Below are 18,990 nucleotides of genomic sequence, written 5' to 3' on the forward strand. Positions count from 1 at the left end.
TTCCATACGTCTTTCCCTCACTGTCAGCGTATTTAATGCATGCTCATATGAGCATAGCTACGCGTGTGTACATTATTGGCCACTGCGCATATGTACAGTATAGCCACTGAATGCATTTACTAACTAATCAATGGGTGTTCTTCATTGTTTTAATTTTAAAAAATAAGGTCAGTCAACTCACCTTGAGGTTATAGACTTTCTTGTCACAGATGCTGCACTGGTGTGGCAGTTGAGTGGGCGTGACAGCGTGGTAGTCATTGACTTGGTAAGGCTGAAGTGTCCTGGTACCTGAACACAGCGTGTCCTCAGTTCCATGTAGGGTCTGGTAACCCTTATAGCCCTGCATGTCGCTAGTCCCGAAAGAAGAAATCCCAGTCTTGGGATTGAATTTGGGGTCAGACGTTGGCTCTTCTGGGTTATACAGTTCCTTTCTGGACCTCATCGCCTGCCCAGCTGCAGTCCAAACAGTGGCCACATCAGGAGCCATAGCCGCATTCGCAGTCTGACTCAAGTTAGTTGGACCTTTCCATTGCTCCTTCTGTGCAGTGCAATTATAGAGATTCATGTTCTGATCACATAGATTAAATCCAGCTTGTTGGCCAGAGATATCCTGCCGATAGAAATCTTGCTTGAAAGCAACATTGTTCAGTTGTTTAGCCTGAGTGTTGATCACTGAGTAGTGTGCTTCACCAGCAGGGCTCGACGCTACAGATGCCCCTCCCAAGTTGTACTGAAGACGCCTGTCAATATCTGAGGGGTATGTAAGCCCGGACGTTTTACCAAACTCAACACCCTGTTGGCCCACTGTGGTCCCTCCACCATGATGGTTCAGTCTCACGTTCCCTGTGTTTTGGTTGAATCCCGCTGCCCCTAACGTTGAATTAGAAGTGGGAAAACCAAGCACCCCAGTGGGGAAGCCAACCTGGGGGTTCCGCAGTTGATTGAAGAGGGGCTGGGCCATGGCAACATTGGAAAGAACCTGATTGAGAACAGTGGCAGCGGTGGCTGTATTGCCCCCCTGAGCCAGTTTGAGGCGATGGAGGGTGAGCTGGGCCTGGAGTTGGGCAAGCTGGAGGCTGGCTGGAGTCAGGAGGAGCTGCTGGTTCTGCTGCTGGGACCCCACTTGCAAACCACCAGAAAGCTCGCCACCCACCTGAAGGCCCTTCTTATCGGCACTGTCCAGTGGCACCGTGCTATGACAAAGGTGGAAAAAATTAGTTCTCCCACATGAAAGAAAACATGTGTAAAAAGGCTGTTACATACACAATATTATAGGTACACCATATACCAACAGTGGCCGGCATTTTGCACCTTAGTCTTCAGTGGCGACTTAAGCGACCCAATAAAACCCTTTAATATCACCACTACCATGTCACAATTGTACAAACCATCACTAATATACAACAATGCAACATAACAATGCGCGCATTACCTAATTGGTGATGAACACCATTATTACCAAGGCAAGAAAACAAGTTAACTCTTTATCTCCGGCTACATCGTCTCCAACAACTACTCCAAACCTCCACTACAACATCACCTGGAGCAGTTCAGAATCAGTACTTACCAAACAATATGACAAAAACATGAACAGTTTCATAAAATACACGACACTCACTCGTAAACACTAGTCTGGAAGACTTCCAGGGGAAGTGGTGGCAAACAAACCCTTTCCCATGCTGACACACGTTTGTTCATATAATGTACACAGAATTGATGTCTGTCTCCTTTCTTTGTGTCAGAACAGCATCAGCGCACTGATAATGTTGAGTGTTAGGCTTTCACACATCCACCAATTAGAGGATGGAAAAATGCTTACATTACTGTAAGCCTGCTAGCTGGCCCTTTCAGGTAAATCTGAAATGTAATTGGTTCAAGAAACAGCCCCATTGTGTAGTAGCCTCATAGTGTTCCAGTGACATGGGCCAGCACACCTGATTCTGAATGCCCAGACGACGCTGACATGGCAACACATAGAAGCAGAAATCTGATTGGACAGAAAAATCTAACATACACATACACGTACTGGAAGCAGTGCAGCCAAGACACACACTACAAAATGAAGATAATAGACTTTTGGGTATGAATTAATACAATTTCATGGAACAAACGTTAGAATTGAAGTTGTAAATATAGGTTAGTGCCTCAGATAGTGTTTAGGCCAACAGAGAAGGCTTTGTTGGCCCTGACTGTACACCACTGCCTTCCAATATGTACGCACTTTTTGGAGTCACGCATTTTGACCCTTGAATACACTTTGCTAGTCTCCAGGTAGGAGTTTTGTCACTTAGAAATCAGCGTACGTTACGCAAGTTCGCTCCTTCCCCTCCAAACCCTTGTGTAGTGTGACATTCACCTCCAAAAAATGTAACTTCGCGCAGCAGCTACGTGTACAATGAAAGCTGTGATTGGTCGGCTTTTTTTACATTATTTCCTGTGTGTATACGACTCATTCAGAAGGCGAACTCAGCACATTTTTTCAAGAATTGGCAGGTCTGCAATACTACTGTTAAAATAAGGTAATTATGCTGTCTGAGAGGTATCAGCTGTGTTGCCATGTCCGCTTATTATAAGTGACATTATCACGCCCGCCCGAGTCGACTGGCACACCCCTAAACACACGGCGCATGCAGATTTGAATCAGCACGCTAATACCGGGAAGCACAAAAAACTGCACCGTCCCCTCCAAAGGGGTTAACAAACATGGCTGTAACACAACGCAAACGAATGAGCATGTACATATACATATATTTATACCTCTTAACAAGCGACCTCGCTTTCACAATGTGGTGGGTTGCCTGTTGAGCCTCTTTTCAGAGAGCTGGTCGCTTGTTTCTCTCGCGAGACCTGGCAACACTGTGTATGAGCTCTCACTGTGATACAGTCCGTTTCTAAACTGCAATAACAACATATTATTAAACGAATACCACTGTGAGCATGTCAGTATTTTTTTAATCGGATCTTATTTGTTCATGTGGCACTGAGGCCAGAAAAGGACATACTTCATGACTGAATTAAGTCTACTTTTCACGGTATAGAACACCAGCTCCATTGTAAGATGCAGCGAGAGAACTGCTTAGGAACAAGTCGTCTACGATTGCTCTGACCCACTTTAACTGGTTTGGCCTTTAGTTTTCTGACAAATGCTCTCACGTACTATCTAAACATAGTCCCCTCAACTATTCATCACATCATCTGTTAAGTTGTGGACAACGTCCTATCTTGCCACTGCTCCTGCTCGCCTCGCTGAAATGTGGTGGACCAGCAAAATGAGAAAAGGAGCATTTCGAAATAATTTGGTTACCGTGTGTACTGTACAACCCACAATCAAGATAACATAAACTATATTTATCCCACAGTGAGGAAATTCCACGGGTGCAGTGTAGAATGTGCATATGCAGTAAACGGGACAAAAATAAACATGGCGGAAATGAAAATGTAATGAAGGAAAGGTGCAAGGAATACAAAAAAACTTTTTTTAAATGGCCCTATGTACAGATTATTTACAATTATTATTACAATTGTGGTTATACCTGTATGTCAACATCTTAAACGAAAACTGCACTTTTAAAATTTTTATTTTGCCCATCATCCGCAATCCTTGTGTAAGACATGAACACACGTCTTTGTCTTTTCTGTGTGTTGTAAAAATCTAAAAGCAGCTAAAAAGAGACAGCTCACTACTGCACTTAATGGGACACACCCACGCAGCCTAGAAAGCCCGCTATTAAAACACCTCCAAAAATCTCCAACAAGGTTTTATGGTTTTATATTAGAGCTGTCGATCAACACAAATGTTTAATCACAATTAATCACACGTGGTCCATAGTTAACTCATAATTAATCATGATTAATTGCAGGTTGAAGGAAGTTTTTATCTATAATGAGTAGGAATGTAAATCTCTTTGTGGTAAACACTTCCATACGCAGCTAGATACACGAGTTAAGATACCATTCAAAATCGATATATTTTAAAAACAGAACAATTCGATACAGTGTACAAATGATACGATTCGCTATCATTCAATGATTACATACAGTATGTCGATGTAGACGTGAATCTCACATTATAAAATAAAGAAGGCAATTGTATAAAAGTGTGATTCTTACAGTATTTTCCAATATGTAAAAGAGCACATCCTAGCGCCAAGCATGCTGTAAGGCAGGGGGCCCCAACCACCGGGCCACAGGAAACATTCAGGTGCAATTATTAAAAAACCCCCACAAACATTAAAAATAAAATAATTTCTAAATACTGTAACTACATTGTCTTTGTAAAAGACTACACATTTTTGGACACAAGTCCTGCAGGCTCTGTATTCATTTAGTGCTTTTAATTTGATGTTGTTCCTGTCATAATATTGCACAATGCATAATAAATAATATAAATCAAATCGCTATAATTACGTATGTTACATGTGTGTTGAAAATATTTCCTGGTGACCAGCTAGCTAGTAACACAAACAAGAGTTAAAGCAGTGCTTACATCCCGACGTACGTGCTCCTACGTGTTGGCTACGTGCAATAATTGGGAAAATCGCAAGAGACACGAACGTGGCCCGCACGGATTGTCAAACCCGCAGACAGCCCGCAAAGCCTGTCAGAAGAAAATTGGGATGCAAATTATTCTCTGCAGGCACGCACAAAAACCTTGCACGCAGCCATGTCCCAAGGGCAAGGCAGAGGAGGAGTGCGTGACCCTTAAAAGTACATTGTGTACATTGCCCGGCCACTGCTCCTCCCGCGACGGGCGAGTCCTCCATCTGTACACTCTCGTTCTCCCGACCTCCATGGATGCACATTAATGCACCTTGCTCGGCCACGGCAAGAGGCAAGCACGTGGGTGTCAACAATCACTTGCTCCATCATGAAGACACACAACCATTCTGATACCCTACTTCCTCTACATGCTGGCCACGGCCAACAAATTTCCCAAAAATTACGGCGCCCGTGCGTGTGGTAACACATACATTGGGATGTAAGGCCTGCTTAATGCTATTTACTGTACATTCACTGTCATTGACACAAGCCCCAGCTGTCCTCAGCTATGCCTGCCCGTAACTCGTAACAGCAGTTCAAAGCAAAAATCCGCCAAGAGAGGGCTCGCATTAAAAAAACACTTGATAGTTGGTACACTCGTATGCCACAGGACCACTGTATTAATGACAATTAAAAAATAGCCCTATTTTATATACATGCTGTATCCATGCAGTAACAGGCACATTCATGATAACATGTAATACTTACAGTATTTTGCCACATTTTGGTCCTTCTAAGCATTATTGGAACGTCCTTCCTGGGCGCATTGATTTCACATAACACAGAAAGCGACGCTACACCAAGAGTTAACTTTCCAAACTCAAAAATAAACACACCAATATATAGCGTTACCTTTCGGTAGTGGCCTGAGGCATTGTGAGTGCGAGCCGGTGTGGTGTGGGAAAGTGTCAATGCACCAGTAACGTAGTTCTTCGGTGTAACAATGTTAATAATAATAATAATAATAATAATAACAATGTTGCTGCAGCTTGGTTAATATGCACGTCGTGTAGATGGAGCATTATTGGCATTTTTGGGATTTTTTTTTCCAGACGGCTTTATAGACGGAATAGGTGATTCCCATTACGTGCCTTCTTAGCTGCATCTTTTTAGCAGTTTTTCTATCTTTAGAACACACAGAAAAGACAAAGGAATAGTTGCTCATGTTTCACATAAGGATTGTAGATGATGGGCAAAATTCCCCCCAAAAGGTTTTCAGTTTTCCTTTAAATAAAAGGCCTGTGAATATGGAGGGAATAACTGATTTTTTAATAAGTCACGTTTTCCAATTTTAATTTACACAACACATTTTTGCAAAAGATTATCATCATTATTATTTTTATGATCACATCCAGGTCAGTGCTGCCATTGGCTGCTGCAGTTTTCCTGACATAAACTCATCACTCACATGATCCTGCTGTGCACACCGTGTTACCCTCACACTCAAAAAACATTTTGTTTGTTTACTAATACTGATAAAAAAGTCAATAAATCTATAACAGCGTCATTAAGATGCCTGAATTATGTCATAAATTTTCTGCCAAGTATTGGTTATTAGCGTTTGGCAAACCAGTGGAAATGTTTGTATTCAGAACCAGAAAGAATAGAACACGTATGTGCGTGTGTACACATAAAGAACCATTAAGATGTGTTTACATGCTTTTGGCTTGATAAATACAGCCTGTAAAATGAGGTTTGGAAGCAGCATTCCACAGTTAACAGTGGAATTACGACAAGTGATTTCACTGACAATGGGAAGTTACCATGCACATCGTCCACAGTAAACACTCTTAAGTGAACACGCATGCTGATTGAGAGCGATACCCTTACACCACCTCAGCCTATGACTCAAAGCTATAAATACTAGAGTTGCCCTCCACCATCACAACAGAGTGTCCTGAATAGACCAACGTGGTCTCTGGGTCGGTTAGAACACTGAGCGAGAACAATTTTGTGTGGCAAAATTCAACCACATTCCTCACGAAACCTGTGCTACAATCAGTCAAACATGCTTGCGACAAATACGACAGTAATTCAGCAACTGATCACTAGGCAATTGTCTGCGGTTAATTGGTTAAAGACCCGAGGGGGATAAGTTAATTCCACAAAGTAGGATTTGTAAATGGAATATTTTCATAGTTAGAGTATAGAAAACCTGTTTACGATCTTGTAAATACGTTTTTTAAACTTTATAAGAGCCCTCTAGACATGAAATAACACCCCTATCATCACCTTTAGACTCATATTACCCACTATAGTAGACATAATATCCAATCCATTTAATTTATATAGCACATTTTATAAACACTGTGCTGCACAGATTAGTATAATAGTATAGTATAATAGTAAAGTATAGTATTGTAGAGTATAATAACAGTAAATAAGCCATTTAAGACATAAATAAATCTCATGCTCGTGTGTGTTGCTATAAATGTGTTCCCTAAGGGAGCTGAGTGGCAGGCGGACAAGAAGTGACGTCTGGGGTTCAGAGTTGACTTTTAGCTTAGCACGAGTTACTGCAGCAACAGTAGCTCGTGTTTTTATTAGGGATTTTTCTAAGGGGTTTATTGTGCTTTTGTTAGACTTAGACGGACTTTATTGAGCCACAAGGGAAATTCCTTGGTTACAGTGGCTCAATTGCAGAAGAAAAAGAAAAAAAAACACTCTTAAATAAAATGCAGTGCAATATGAATAAAATCTAATAAAATAAAAAGGATATAAGATAAATAAGATTTGCATATTTACAAATAGAGTGTAAAAATATAAGTAAATACAAGTACATTTACATGACAGTACAGCGCAATAATGTTGTGTTTTCCAGACAGGTGATGTATTGTAGATCTGGATGGAGTGTGGAATGAAAGTCCTGTTGCGTTCACTGGGAACGGAACCGGAATGGTCTGTTGAAAATGAGCTCCGCTGCCCCTCTATTGTCCAATGATTATTGTGAGATAATTCAAACTTGCAATAAAAGCCTGTTGTTCCGGCAACCAAGTCTGGTGTTTGTGTGTCTCACCGAACATCACGACACCTAAAACGTAAACTTTTGATCAGCTGATGAACAGCCTATTTCGGTTTAATGGTTGTTTGAAATAAATAGTGCATGCAAAAGTTTTGTTTTTCGTCTCACTCCCATTTCTTCTTATTGCATTTTGAAGCTCTACATAGAACGTCCTTAAGATCCAACAGTTCAAAATGTAAATTCTTGCAATTTTTCAACTGGTTTTAAAATGTTCATCAGGAGTGTGGTGTATTTTACTTCATTTAACCATTTTTATGCTTGAAAATGTTGAATTTAGGCCAAAAAATACGTAAGATTTGCTATTTTTTGACTAATAATAGGCAGTATCCAACCACAAAACAGCATGATTTATTAATTAATACAATCATTTTTGAAAAACCGTGATAGAGGGAAGCCGCGGAAAAAGTGACGAGGAACGACTGTACGCTGAAAATAGTATCATTTGAAGCTGGACCACATTTTGGGGCTCCAACGTCATCTTGCTTCACGTCACGCAAGACGTCAGAATGAAAATACATCATTTTGTAAAGAATTAGATGGGCTGGAAGGAAAGCTGGGAACTTTAAAGAAGCAAAATGATGAAAAGGATCACATTATATCGCAAATGACGTGCAGAGCGGATGATTTCGAGCAGTCGAACAATGTAATTGTGACCGGACTTCGCATAACACGCAGGTCCTATGTCAGTGCAGTTGACAACGGAGGAGGACACGATGTTGCTCCAACAGAGCAACAGGTGGCCAACTTTCTGCAGTCAAAGGGGGTTGATGTGGATGTCAACAACATGGATTCATGCATCCCAACCAATGTCTGGCAGGAATACACAACACACACCTGTCGTCATCATAAAGTTCAACAACAGACTAAAACAAAGTAGCAATGCTGAGGCAGAGGAGGAAGCTGAAAGAAACAAACATCTACATCAATGAGCAAAACGTAATGCTGACGTCGCCAAGAAGGAAGCATGGGGAAATTCTTGCAAAATCTACATCAACTTAAACGGAGGACTGGAGGAAGCCAAAGTGCTTGTTGACAAGAAGACGTCAAAGAAGTGGACATACAGTCGTGGAAAAAATGATTGGACCACCGTCGTTTCTTCAGTTTCTTGTTCATTTTAATGCCTGATACAACTAAAGGTGCATTTGTTTGGATATAGCTCATAAAAGTAACATTTTATGGCAGTACAATGCCATGACTATTCATGTAAGAACTTAAGTGATTTTGGTTATTATCAGGAAAACTATGGAAGTTGCTAGATATCAGCTCTTAAATTCAACTCTTATGAGCTATATTTGTTATCATCATTATATTTATCCAAACAAATGTGCCTTTAGTTGTACCAGGCATTAAAATTGATCAATAAACTGAAGAAACAAGGGTGGTCTAATCATTTTTTCCATGACTGTAAAATTACATCCTGTCGACAACAAGGAAATGAAAGACACAACTTAGAAAAGACTTGATGTAGCTTTGAAGTCAACATCTTCAATGTTTTATTTTAATGTTTTACTAATTCAAATGTATTCCTATTTATTATGAGCAATTTACTCCCAATTTATCATTTTTCAAATATTTATTCCCTTAACACTGCAAAAGGTTTAAAGTGTCACTATTTTAACTCCCATTTACTTGATTTTTTTAAACACCCCTCTTTCCTTTCATACAGGAAATGGAAAAAGAAGGAAATGACAAATGTCAAAAAGTTAAATACTGTAAGTGTCAAAAAGTAAAAGTTATGGTGTGAATAAATGATCAGTAATAGACATGGGGAAGGGGTAGGATTAAAATATAAGATCTGATTCTTCCTACTCCTTTTCAGACATGTTCAATGGTGCAAATGTAACCGTGTGATGTTCCTTCATGTAACTTGTTAAGAAAATAAACATACCATACCGAACTTGGGGTTTGAGCTATAAGCATCAGAACTCCAGTATGAAGAAGTAAAAATATACATTCGTGAAGTATTTCACTCAGAGTGTAGTGAATCTACAGAATATAAGACTGTCACTGTCAGAATCAAACCACTCAAATAAAGGAACTTTTCAAAGACTTGGATGAACTTGGATATTGTTCATTCCTAATAGACCTTTCACATTTTTCTGAACAAGTTCAAAACTGGTTACTTGGTACCCCAAATAATTTGTGGACAAATAGCTCAAAAATAATAATCAATTAAACTAAATAAATTTTAAAATGGCTGAACATACATCATACATCCACCAATTCATGGCTCTGGAGGGAGTTGTATTGAAGGAATGTAATACATGACACCCAAGCTCAAGAGTAGTAATGGATGCAGATTATTCACATATTGTTTGAAAATGTGATAAGAACACAACTTTGAAAAATGTTCTAAAACGCATTACTGAAAAGAGTTATAAAAGTTATAAGAGCCCTATGTCATGCACGGTCAAGTACGGTAGATCCTTCGCTATTCGAGTGTGTTGTAATCATCAGATTAGGTCCCTGAACACTTCCTCTTCTCTGTTCAATATTCTTCACACACTTCAAACGCTTTTTAAAGTATAAAATGTGTAGGTGGTCACCAGTCATGTATGATAATGTGAGATGGTCGATGAACAGATGGAATCAGAGTCATGGTGTAGACAAGGGGTCACCAACGTGGTGCCCGCGGGCACCAGGTAGCCCCCCACGACCACATGAGGTGCCCGCAAGCCTGCTTTTATTTTCAGGTTTTCAGTTAATAATGAAAGAACAGTAAAAAGAAATGCATTCTGAAATACAAAATGTGAGTTGTGGACACCAGCATTTTGTTAATGTTCTGGTAAAACAAGCATATTCGCTTTGTTTGGGTTTTAAATAAGCTCTGAAAATAATCTTGTCCATTTTCATTTTGTAAAAGTAGCTCTCACGAGGTAAAACGTTGGTGACCCCTGGTGTAGACGTTATACGTAAGTTTCACCTCGTAGCAACTATGGTGCACTCGAGGACCACGGAACCAAGTGCGAAATCGCATCGCTTGACGAAAACACTAACAGTGAAGCGTGAAGACATAAACATGTCAAAATTGTGGGCTTCCTTTTTTTTTTTTTTTTTCAAACAGTGGTACATGTATGCTACACATTTTAACTGTATTAGCACATATTTGAAGGGTGTTTTTATGGGGAAGAACATGAAAAAAAAATTTTTTGGGACCAAAAATCCTCAAAATTGTGTGGTCGCAAATGTATCGCGAGTATCCGGGGATCCACTGTATTTGGGAAACTTATGTAAGGAGAATGTACAAGCGAAGGACAGCGACTTGGTAAAGATCTTACTAACGACAGATAACAGGGGAAAGGAGGACGCCCCTAAACAGGATCAATGGACGGCCGTAGAGGAAATCTACACAATGGAAATGTTGACACATACAACAGGAGGTTAAGTTCAAGAAGAAATGGATGAGATGAAGTGTTAGAATCAATCAGGGACAAAGACCATAAGGAAGACTGGACTGAGTAGCAACAATGGAAACATTGAATGGCTCAGAAAAGAACGTTGTTTGCATTAGTTTCTTTCTGTTCTCTCTTGTTGACGCTCTTTTTTCCTTGTTTTACATCGAAAAGAGCAATGTTCAATAAAAACTCAAGTGAGAAAAAAGAAAGAAATAGCTGCATTTCATCAGCGGTGTGTTCCATTTCCATCGCTAAGAGCCGCAGTGAGCTGCAGTTTGACCGCATCCACAAGGATTACTTCTGAATACGACGGTCTTACCCCAAGTATCTGCAAAGTCTCACAAGCATTGTGATGCCCAACAATGTCGGCACATTATCAATCAACAAAAATAAAAACACTAGCGTCATACATGTCCTATAAATGATTTAATACATCAGGCCTGTGAAGCATCTAGACCATGCATCACTATTTCAAAATACCTCCAAGGTGAATATGAAATGGCAATTTTAAATCTTATCTTTTTAGGCAGTGGAAAATGTGTGTGTGTCCAAGTTAACTTTTACTTTGCAGAACGTTCACCACCATCACGACAGCTGAATAATCATAACAAAATCAGTCCACACGGCATCACCGTAGGAAGCAACAAATTTGATGAATAATTACAGTCTAAACAAAGAGAAGCTGTGCAGTGATTCCAAGAAACCATGCTACAAAACCCACCCCAAATATCCACACACACTGCAGACAGCTGCATGTCTTGCCTCGCTACCCTGCTCCAATACATGACAGCAAACAGCATTTAAATCCATGCCGAAACGAATGAGAAAGGAAGCGCTGGAGAATTGGAATAAGCACACAAACCTTCAAAGGGGTGCAGCAAAGGTCCAAATTAAACCAGTGACACAAGACAGCAAACTGCTTTTCTGCCCAGAGTCGACCTCTGCTCACAAGCTGACGCATGACGCCCCTGCGATAAGACAACTCAAGGCAGCACATGTACACCAGTCCACCATCACCGCCCGTGTTCCTCACCCGATGCAAGGTGACGCTGCGAGCCTCTGTTATTAACCACCAGACAGGCAAAGAGGACCCATGTGATGAAAAGTCACAAGTGGTCTGTGTGTGTGTGTGTGTGTGTGTGTGTGTGTGTGTGTGTGCAGAACATGGGGCTTGACCGACACATTGTGACAAAAGTATTTTCAGAGGAGGCCCGGGGGTCATTCTATGCCATCTATGAGCTTCTGGTACAGTCCAACTTATGGGGTAACTTGTAATTAATGCAGAGTAATACATAACTGTTCACATTGTCCCATTGTTCCTTCTATTAAACATAGTGGAGAGATGTGTTGACTTATTGCAATACAGACACAACAAAAGACAACCCACTACATAACAGTGATTCACAACCGCTGTGCTGCAGCACATTAGCGTGTCGTGAGAGATCATCGGGTCTGCTGCAGAAAATTACCCATTTTCACCTAAAACGTCCAAAAATAGCGTATGATTGTTCATTTATCCATTCCGGTGACGTGTTGGGACCGGCAGAACAATTAAATGCTCTTCCACTAGATGGCAGAAGGTACATACCGGTAATTAACCTGTGTATCCACCTGTTGCCTTTCATTCAACGGAATAAGTCATGGCATGCAAGTATTAGTGCTTCTTGACAGTATATCAGCTAAACAGGCCCAGGTTTCACAGTGAGTAAGACAATGTGGCAGGAAATTGAAACCAAATCATCATGATCCTTGTTTCAGTATCTATACTGTTTGTGACTCGTTTGTTTGGTGGTGTGACGTGGGATTTTCCACTGCGTTGACTCAATAAATCAATAAATTTCTCTTATTTTTCTAGAAATGTTTGCTTATTTTCAAATGCAAATGTTGACAGGTATGAAAACAATATTTTTTAACCAGAATGACACTTTAAGTAAGGAAAAACAATATAAAAACCTGTTTATAAATGCTAAAAGTATTAATAGAAATGACACATTACATATATAAGTTCCAGGCAGTCCAGTCCAGTTTGGGGGCTTTAGGATCTCTTCTGTGTTAGTTGCAGAGTCGCAGAGTTCAAGTATCTCGGGGTCTTGTTCACGAGTGAGGGAAGGTTGGAGCGTGAGGTCGATAGGCGGATCGGTGTAGCAGTGTCTGCAGTAATGCCGGACCGTCATGGTGAAGAGAGAACTTAGCCAGAAGGCAGAGCTCTCAATTTACCTGTCGATCTATGTCCCCACCCTCACCTATGGTCGTGAGCTTTGGGTCGTGACCAAAAGAACGAGACTGCGGATAAAAGCGGCCTCCGTAGGGCGGCTGGACTCGCCCTAAGAGATAGGGTGAGGAGCTCAGCCATCCGGGAGGGGCTCAGAGTAGAGCCGCTGTGCCTTCACATGTGAGGAGCCAGTTGAGGTGTCTCGGGCATCTAGTCCGACTCCTCCCTGAGGTGTTCCGAGCATGCCCAGCCAGGAGAAGGCATGGGACACGCTGGAGGGCTTATGTCTCACAGCTGGCCTGGGAACACCTTGGTGTCCTCCCGGTGGAACTGGAAGAGGCGGCCAGGGACCAGGAAGTCTGGCCTTCCTTACTGAGACTGCTGCCCCCGCAACCCTGACCCGGATAAGCGGAAGAAAATGGACGGATGTTCCAGGCATTCCCCGTGCGTGCGTGCATGGGTTTCCTCCCACATTCCAAAAACATGCATGTTAGGTTCATTGGCGACTCTAAATTGTCCATGAGTGTGAACTATTGTTTGTCTATATGTGTCATTGGCTGGCGACCAGGCCAGGGTGGACCCCACCTCTCGCCCCAAGTCAGCTGGGATAAGCTCCAGATACCCCCACGACCCCAGTGAGGACAAGCGGTATGGAAGTTCCAGGCAGTAGCATTTCTTCAATTATCTACAAGTATTATACTATAAAAGTTACTGCTAATGTTCAATGGTAGACGTAACGGTGGTTGATTGCAATTTCCAAGCTGTATGTTTTTTATTTTAAAAATGTATCTTTAAAAATTCTGTTAAATTGTCTATATATATATGCATACAGTGCATGCATTTCATTTTTTTAAATGCATTTTTATTTGTATTTACGGCAAACTACCAGTCAACAAAATAAAAAAAACAAGGTGTGTCGTTGGCTTATCCTTCAATCCATGCCTACCAGAAACAATAATAGTAGTATCAGTAAAGAATGGCATCCACGCTTGGGCTACATGTTGTATAATGTACATGACGTCAATAAACTAATGTACCATCAGCTGTGTCAAATACTAATACCATTGTTGAAATAAACATTATTACGAGCTATTATTTAAATAATACGTATGTATGGTTGTTTTCTCATTAAACTCGAACATGAGACGAGTATTTATTTGTTTTATATGTCATTCTGTATTCTCATACAGTAAATACGATAGATAGTGCAACAGTGTGCTTTTAACCCGTCTCTGATCACAATGAAAAGGGAGGCACGAGGGACCGCTATGAGACGGTTCACCACGCAGTTCTTCAAACACTCACTAGGTGCCGCCCTATTTCACCATAACTTATTTGGCAGGACAATTGAGGGCACTGTACGCATTTAAGTCAGCAGCAACATTTTCAAACTCTTTTTTTTTTTTTAACCTAATTGCCTCCCCCCCAAATTCATCTGATACATGGTATAGCCACATAGAAGGCTGCTGACAAAACAAGCTTGATGCCAGCAGCCTGACGCTGTTCCTCCAAGTGTGACATATTGTAGCCACAGCCTGCGAAGTGAGCATACAGTACTGTGTATCCACCACCATGCAGTCAAGAAAAAGTTGCACGGGGTGTGGTTCACGTGATGAAATAGAATCAGCTTCCCTTGCACCACATTTGGCATATAATCACAGGCAGGGGTGCTGCCAGGAATTCTGGGCTCCATAAAAAAAGTCACATTGGACGCCACCGGGCAGCTCACCAGATTTGTATTTTTTGGGGGCCCTGTCAGTCCGGGGCCCTAACAATTGTTTTAAATTTCCGCCCATACAGCGCCTTTGGTCATAGGGCGAGAGCGCGCAGGCGCCTAATTTACCGCACCCTTGCAATGGAATGAGACCCAAATGAGGCCACAGAAACACAGTTTCTGCCCGTTATGAAAATATATCACGGTCAACATGCGTGCAGTGTACAAAAACGGCGTACATGTTGTCAGTTCTAAGGAACCTTTACACAGCATTATGACATCGCTGGCCTCTAGAGCGCAGCTCTAATTCCGGGGTTCTTCACCTGGGGTCCATGAATGGGTTTCAGGGGTATGTGAGGATCAGACAAAAATGTGCATTTATGTTTATTTTTAAAATTGTTTTATGAGTCTTTATGATTGTTTTTTGTTTATTATTGTTTTTTTACAGTTTGCTTTAAAATAGTTTGTGTTTATGGTATGCATGAGACAATTAAATCTCCATAAACAAAGTACATTATACACACTGGATGTAAATTTGTGTTTTTATGATTATTACTGGGCTTTCACTGTATTATTCAGTGACAATCTACTGCTATAATATGTGTATGAAAACATACTAAGTGTTAAACACGCAACTAATGTGCTTACACTGGAGAAGGATGTTCCGCAGCAGTCTGACATGCACATAGTTGCTGACAGTGATATTGTTTTGGTCATTAGGACGGTGTAGCATGGGCTCCTGGGGTCACTGACAAACATGCCAGTCAAAAGAAACCTTCTGCCTTGACAGCTGCCTTCCAACTGTGAAACCTAAAGAGCATTCCAGCAAATACAACCCCTCGCTGTACAACTGCAATTAGTTTTAGACGTCTGCTGACGCTGTTCCCACTTGAGGACTTCACAGTGGCACCTGTCCGATGGCTTTGCTGAAGAAATGAAATACAGTATCACCGGGGGCTCCATGCCAAATGCGTGGCTTCATGATTTGTGAAAACTGTGCAATTATCCAAAGGCACGTTTGCTATGCGTTTTCGTGTTAATTACAAATTCCTATATGCACGCTTTTCTAACGGTTTATCAACACTTGCAGTCTTCAGGCCTCTCAGGTGTTCTGTGGTTAGTTGTGTGCTGAAAGTGGTGACAAGGGCTAAGAAAAGTAGCCTAAATGACCAGCGATCTGCCGAGTGTCAAAGCGGGTGCTGAGAGCTGGGCGAGGGAGTGTCTAAGCATCCTCCTCTGCATAAAATGGCACAATTTCAATCACTGTATTTATTTCCATGGATAGCGGCTCCAAAGGGAGGGTTACGCAAATGATTAGAAAACAACAATTTACTGATTTGTAAGGTGGAATCGAGAAATAGCTAAGAGGTGTGAATTCAAGCTAAGAATGAGAGGTGAAGTAATGCGAGGCGTGGGGGAGGACAGAGTTGGATGTGACAACTGAGGCTGAGCAGCCATTTTTCAACCTGTTATTTATAGCCTGCTGCCTGCTGGCCTCACACAGTCGGTTTCTCTTTTGCTGGCTGCAGGGGTGTTGCCTAGTGACACACTTGGTCTTGACAGCATAAATGTCGTAATAAACGCGACATGTTCTATGACAGATCTGCACATTAGAATAATGGGCAGGTGCGGTACACAGTAAGGAGGAGCCAGCTGGAGTCTTTCCCCAGTGTGGCCAGCAACACCAGAGCTAAACTGGCGTACAAGATGAGATGTCATGATTACCTCCTCCCATGCATGTCAACACCACCTTTTTTTTTGGTTCTTACCTCACTCCCATTCTATCCCAGCATCATCAAATGCAGCATTTTGGGGATAGCCTACAAGCCTACAAGCACTGTTGCCAAATCTATCCATCCAGCCTAATTAGGGTCGCGGGGCTATGCTGAAAGCCTATCCCAGCTGACTTCGGACGATAGGCGGGGTACACCCTGGACTGGTCGCCAGCCAATCGCAGATGTTAGGAATTTATCAAAAAAATGTTTAGAATGTTTTTGGAATGTGGGAGGAAACCGGAGTACCCGGAGAAAACCCACGCAAGCCCAGGGAGAACATGCAAACTCCACACAGAGATGCCCAAGCGGAGATTCAAACACAGGTCTTCCTGATCTCCTGACTGTGTGGCCAACATGCTAACCACTTGACCACCGTGCGGCCCTGTTGGCAAATCCTCAGTAAGAAAAGTAGCTATTGGCTGTTCGAGAAGTCACCAGAAGTCGCTAGATGATGTCATTGACTAATTTGCATATTATTTGCATATTATGTTGTAAAAGTAACTGTAGGAAAAAAGCAGAACCTCGTAGAAGAGACGAAAAAGTGAGTAAAAACACTTAATTACTTTTAGAACTACAAATAAACTTGATTCTTAGTTTAATTTAAAACTGGCCATCACTTCATCCAAATAAAATAATTTTAATATTTTATCTCGGCTAGCGCCTCTCAAAGTCTAGACAGCGCCTCCATCCTCCGCCTTTCATCTCGTAGTTAGGACTGATCACACATCGTTCTCCCATCACACATACTGGCAGGTAAGTGACCGAGTCCCAATGAGGCTTAACGAGTCGTAATTGAATGAAGATTAAGAAACATTTCCATTTACATTCAACAGTTTGGGAACGTATGAGCAAAAATGATGAGACAATTTCAGTTTGTAATGCATGATATTGATGATCACTGGTGTTTTCATATACAAAAAATGAAACGACAACCATGAAGTAAAGATATGTTCCTGAAAAATGACAGTAGTAGTGAATGGAAATGAATGAATGCATTGGCCATTGGTTTACAGCAATAACAGCAATAAGTCTAACAGCCAACATCTAACATATAGTAATACGGTTTTGGCCCCTGAAAATGCAATAAATGCAAAAAGTCTCAAAATGGACATTTTTACAAACTAGAGTGTTTCTGTTTCCATGTAAGCCACGGGTGTCCAATGTGTGGCATGGGGACGTATTTGCAGTATGTTGCTTTTTTTTTTTTTTTTTTTATTGGCCTGCGGCATATCGTAGAAATAAATTTAAACAAAAAACAGCAAAAATGGTAAAATAGAGCAAAAAGACACAATGTAAATCGAAAAAGATGAAATATTAATACTAATAACACAAAGCTTTGTCTTTAAATATATATACAGGATTATTTCAGCCTTTTTACCAAATAATAATTAATTAATTAAGGGCTATCAAAGTCTGTATAACCCAAGCTAATGGAATTTTACTGGAAATTTTGCTGCTCCTGACAATTTCCTCTTAATATGAGTTAAATTAAGCACTAATTAGGGCGTTTTAAGTTCCCGTATTTCGTTAAGCATCCAGACCATTCAAGTCCACTGGGAGGAAGTTCACTCATAGCTCCGAGGATAGCCACAAATCAAGGTACAAGCTTTTCATACTACGCTTTTGACCAACAACGTTTTATTTATAGTTTTATTTTCCCCTCCGAAACAAGTTTCAAGAAATGCAGACTGCAGTTGATCAATGTTTTCATTCAGAGGTGATGAAACCAAATTCATGTCTTGGCAAATTTTTCTCACACTGCGCTCTGAGTGCAAACATAAAAGCGATGATTTATGCAGTATTTATCTTTTCTTCATGTGCTGAGAATAAGCCATGACCAGAGCACACCGGGACGTCAATGACTGAGCTCGCTGTCTGCAGCATTGTTGCCGTCTATCTCCAGACTGACGACTTACTGAGTGTTTATCTGAGCAGATCCAGACTCGCAAACAAACATGGTAGCTCTTTCTTTTCCAACAATGCCACCCAGTCTAGATAGAGACTGCAATAGAGACAACAGATTCAGCAAGCAGTACCGAGAACAGATCTCGCATGGAAGAACTGGAGCCTCCACCTGTGTCCTGTCCTGGGGAAGGTTAATTGACAGGAAGTTTGATGGTCTGGCTTTTGGCCTTGTGAAAACTTCTCATGACCCTGTTTTTCTTCCTCATTTCTGAATCCAAGCTGCAAACACGTCAAACCAACAGCAAGTTTTCACAACAGCACGACGGTGATGCGGCACTCAGACCTATTTTTATGTAACAGTTGTAGTATTATGTAAGGTTGATAATCGTGACACACATTTTTATGACTCAACGCAACACTCAGATACT

The 18,990-nt window shown here is 41.2% G+C and overlaps 1 protein-coding gene across 1 annotated transcript in view; it reads right to left on the reverse strand.

Moving 5' to 3' along the window:
- rbm20 (RNA binding motif protein 20) overlaps nucleotides 1–18,990 on the reverse strand; it is a 57,930-nt gene that overhangs the window by 16,479 nt on the left and 22,461 nt on the right. Inside the window, exon 3 of the mRNA XM_054779177.1 lies at nucleotides 182–1,193. Coding sequence (XP_054635152.1) covers nucleotides 182–1,193 — 1,012 coding nt within the window. The remainder of the gene's footprint in view (nucleotides 1–181; nucleotides 1,194–18,990) is intronic.

The sequence above is a fragment of the Dunckerocampus dactyliophorus genome, chromosome 6, assembly GCF_027744805.1.
Source record: "Dunckerocampus dactyliophorus isolate RoL2022-P2 chromosome 6, RoL_Ddac_1.1, whole genome shotgun sequence".
NCBI classification, from domain to species: domain Eukaryota; kingdom Metazoa; phylum Chordata; class Actinopteri; order Syngnathiformes; family Syngnathidae; genus Dunckerocampus; species Dunckerocampus dactyliophorus.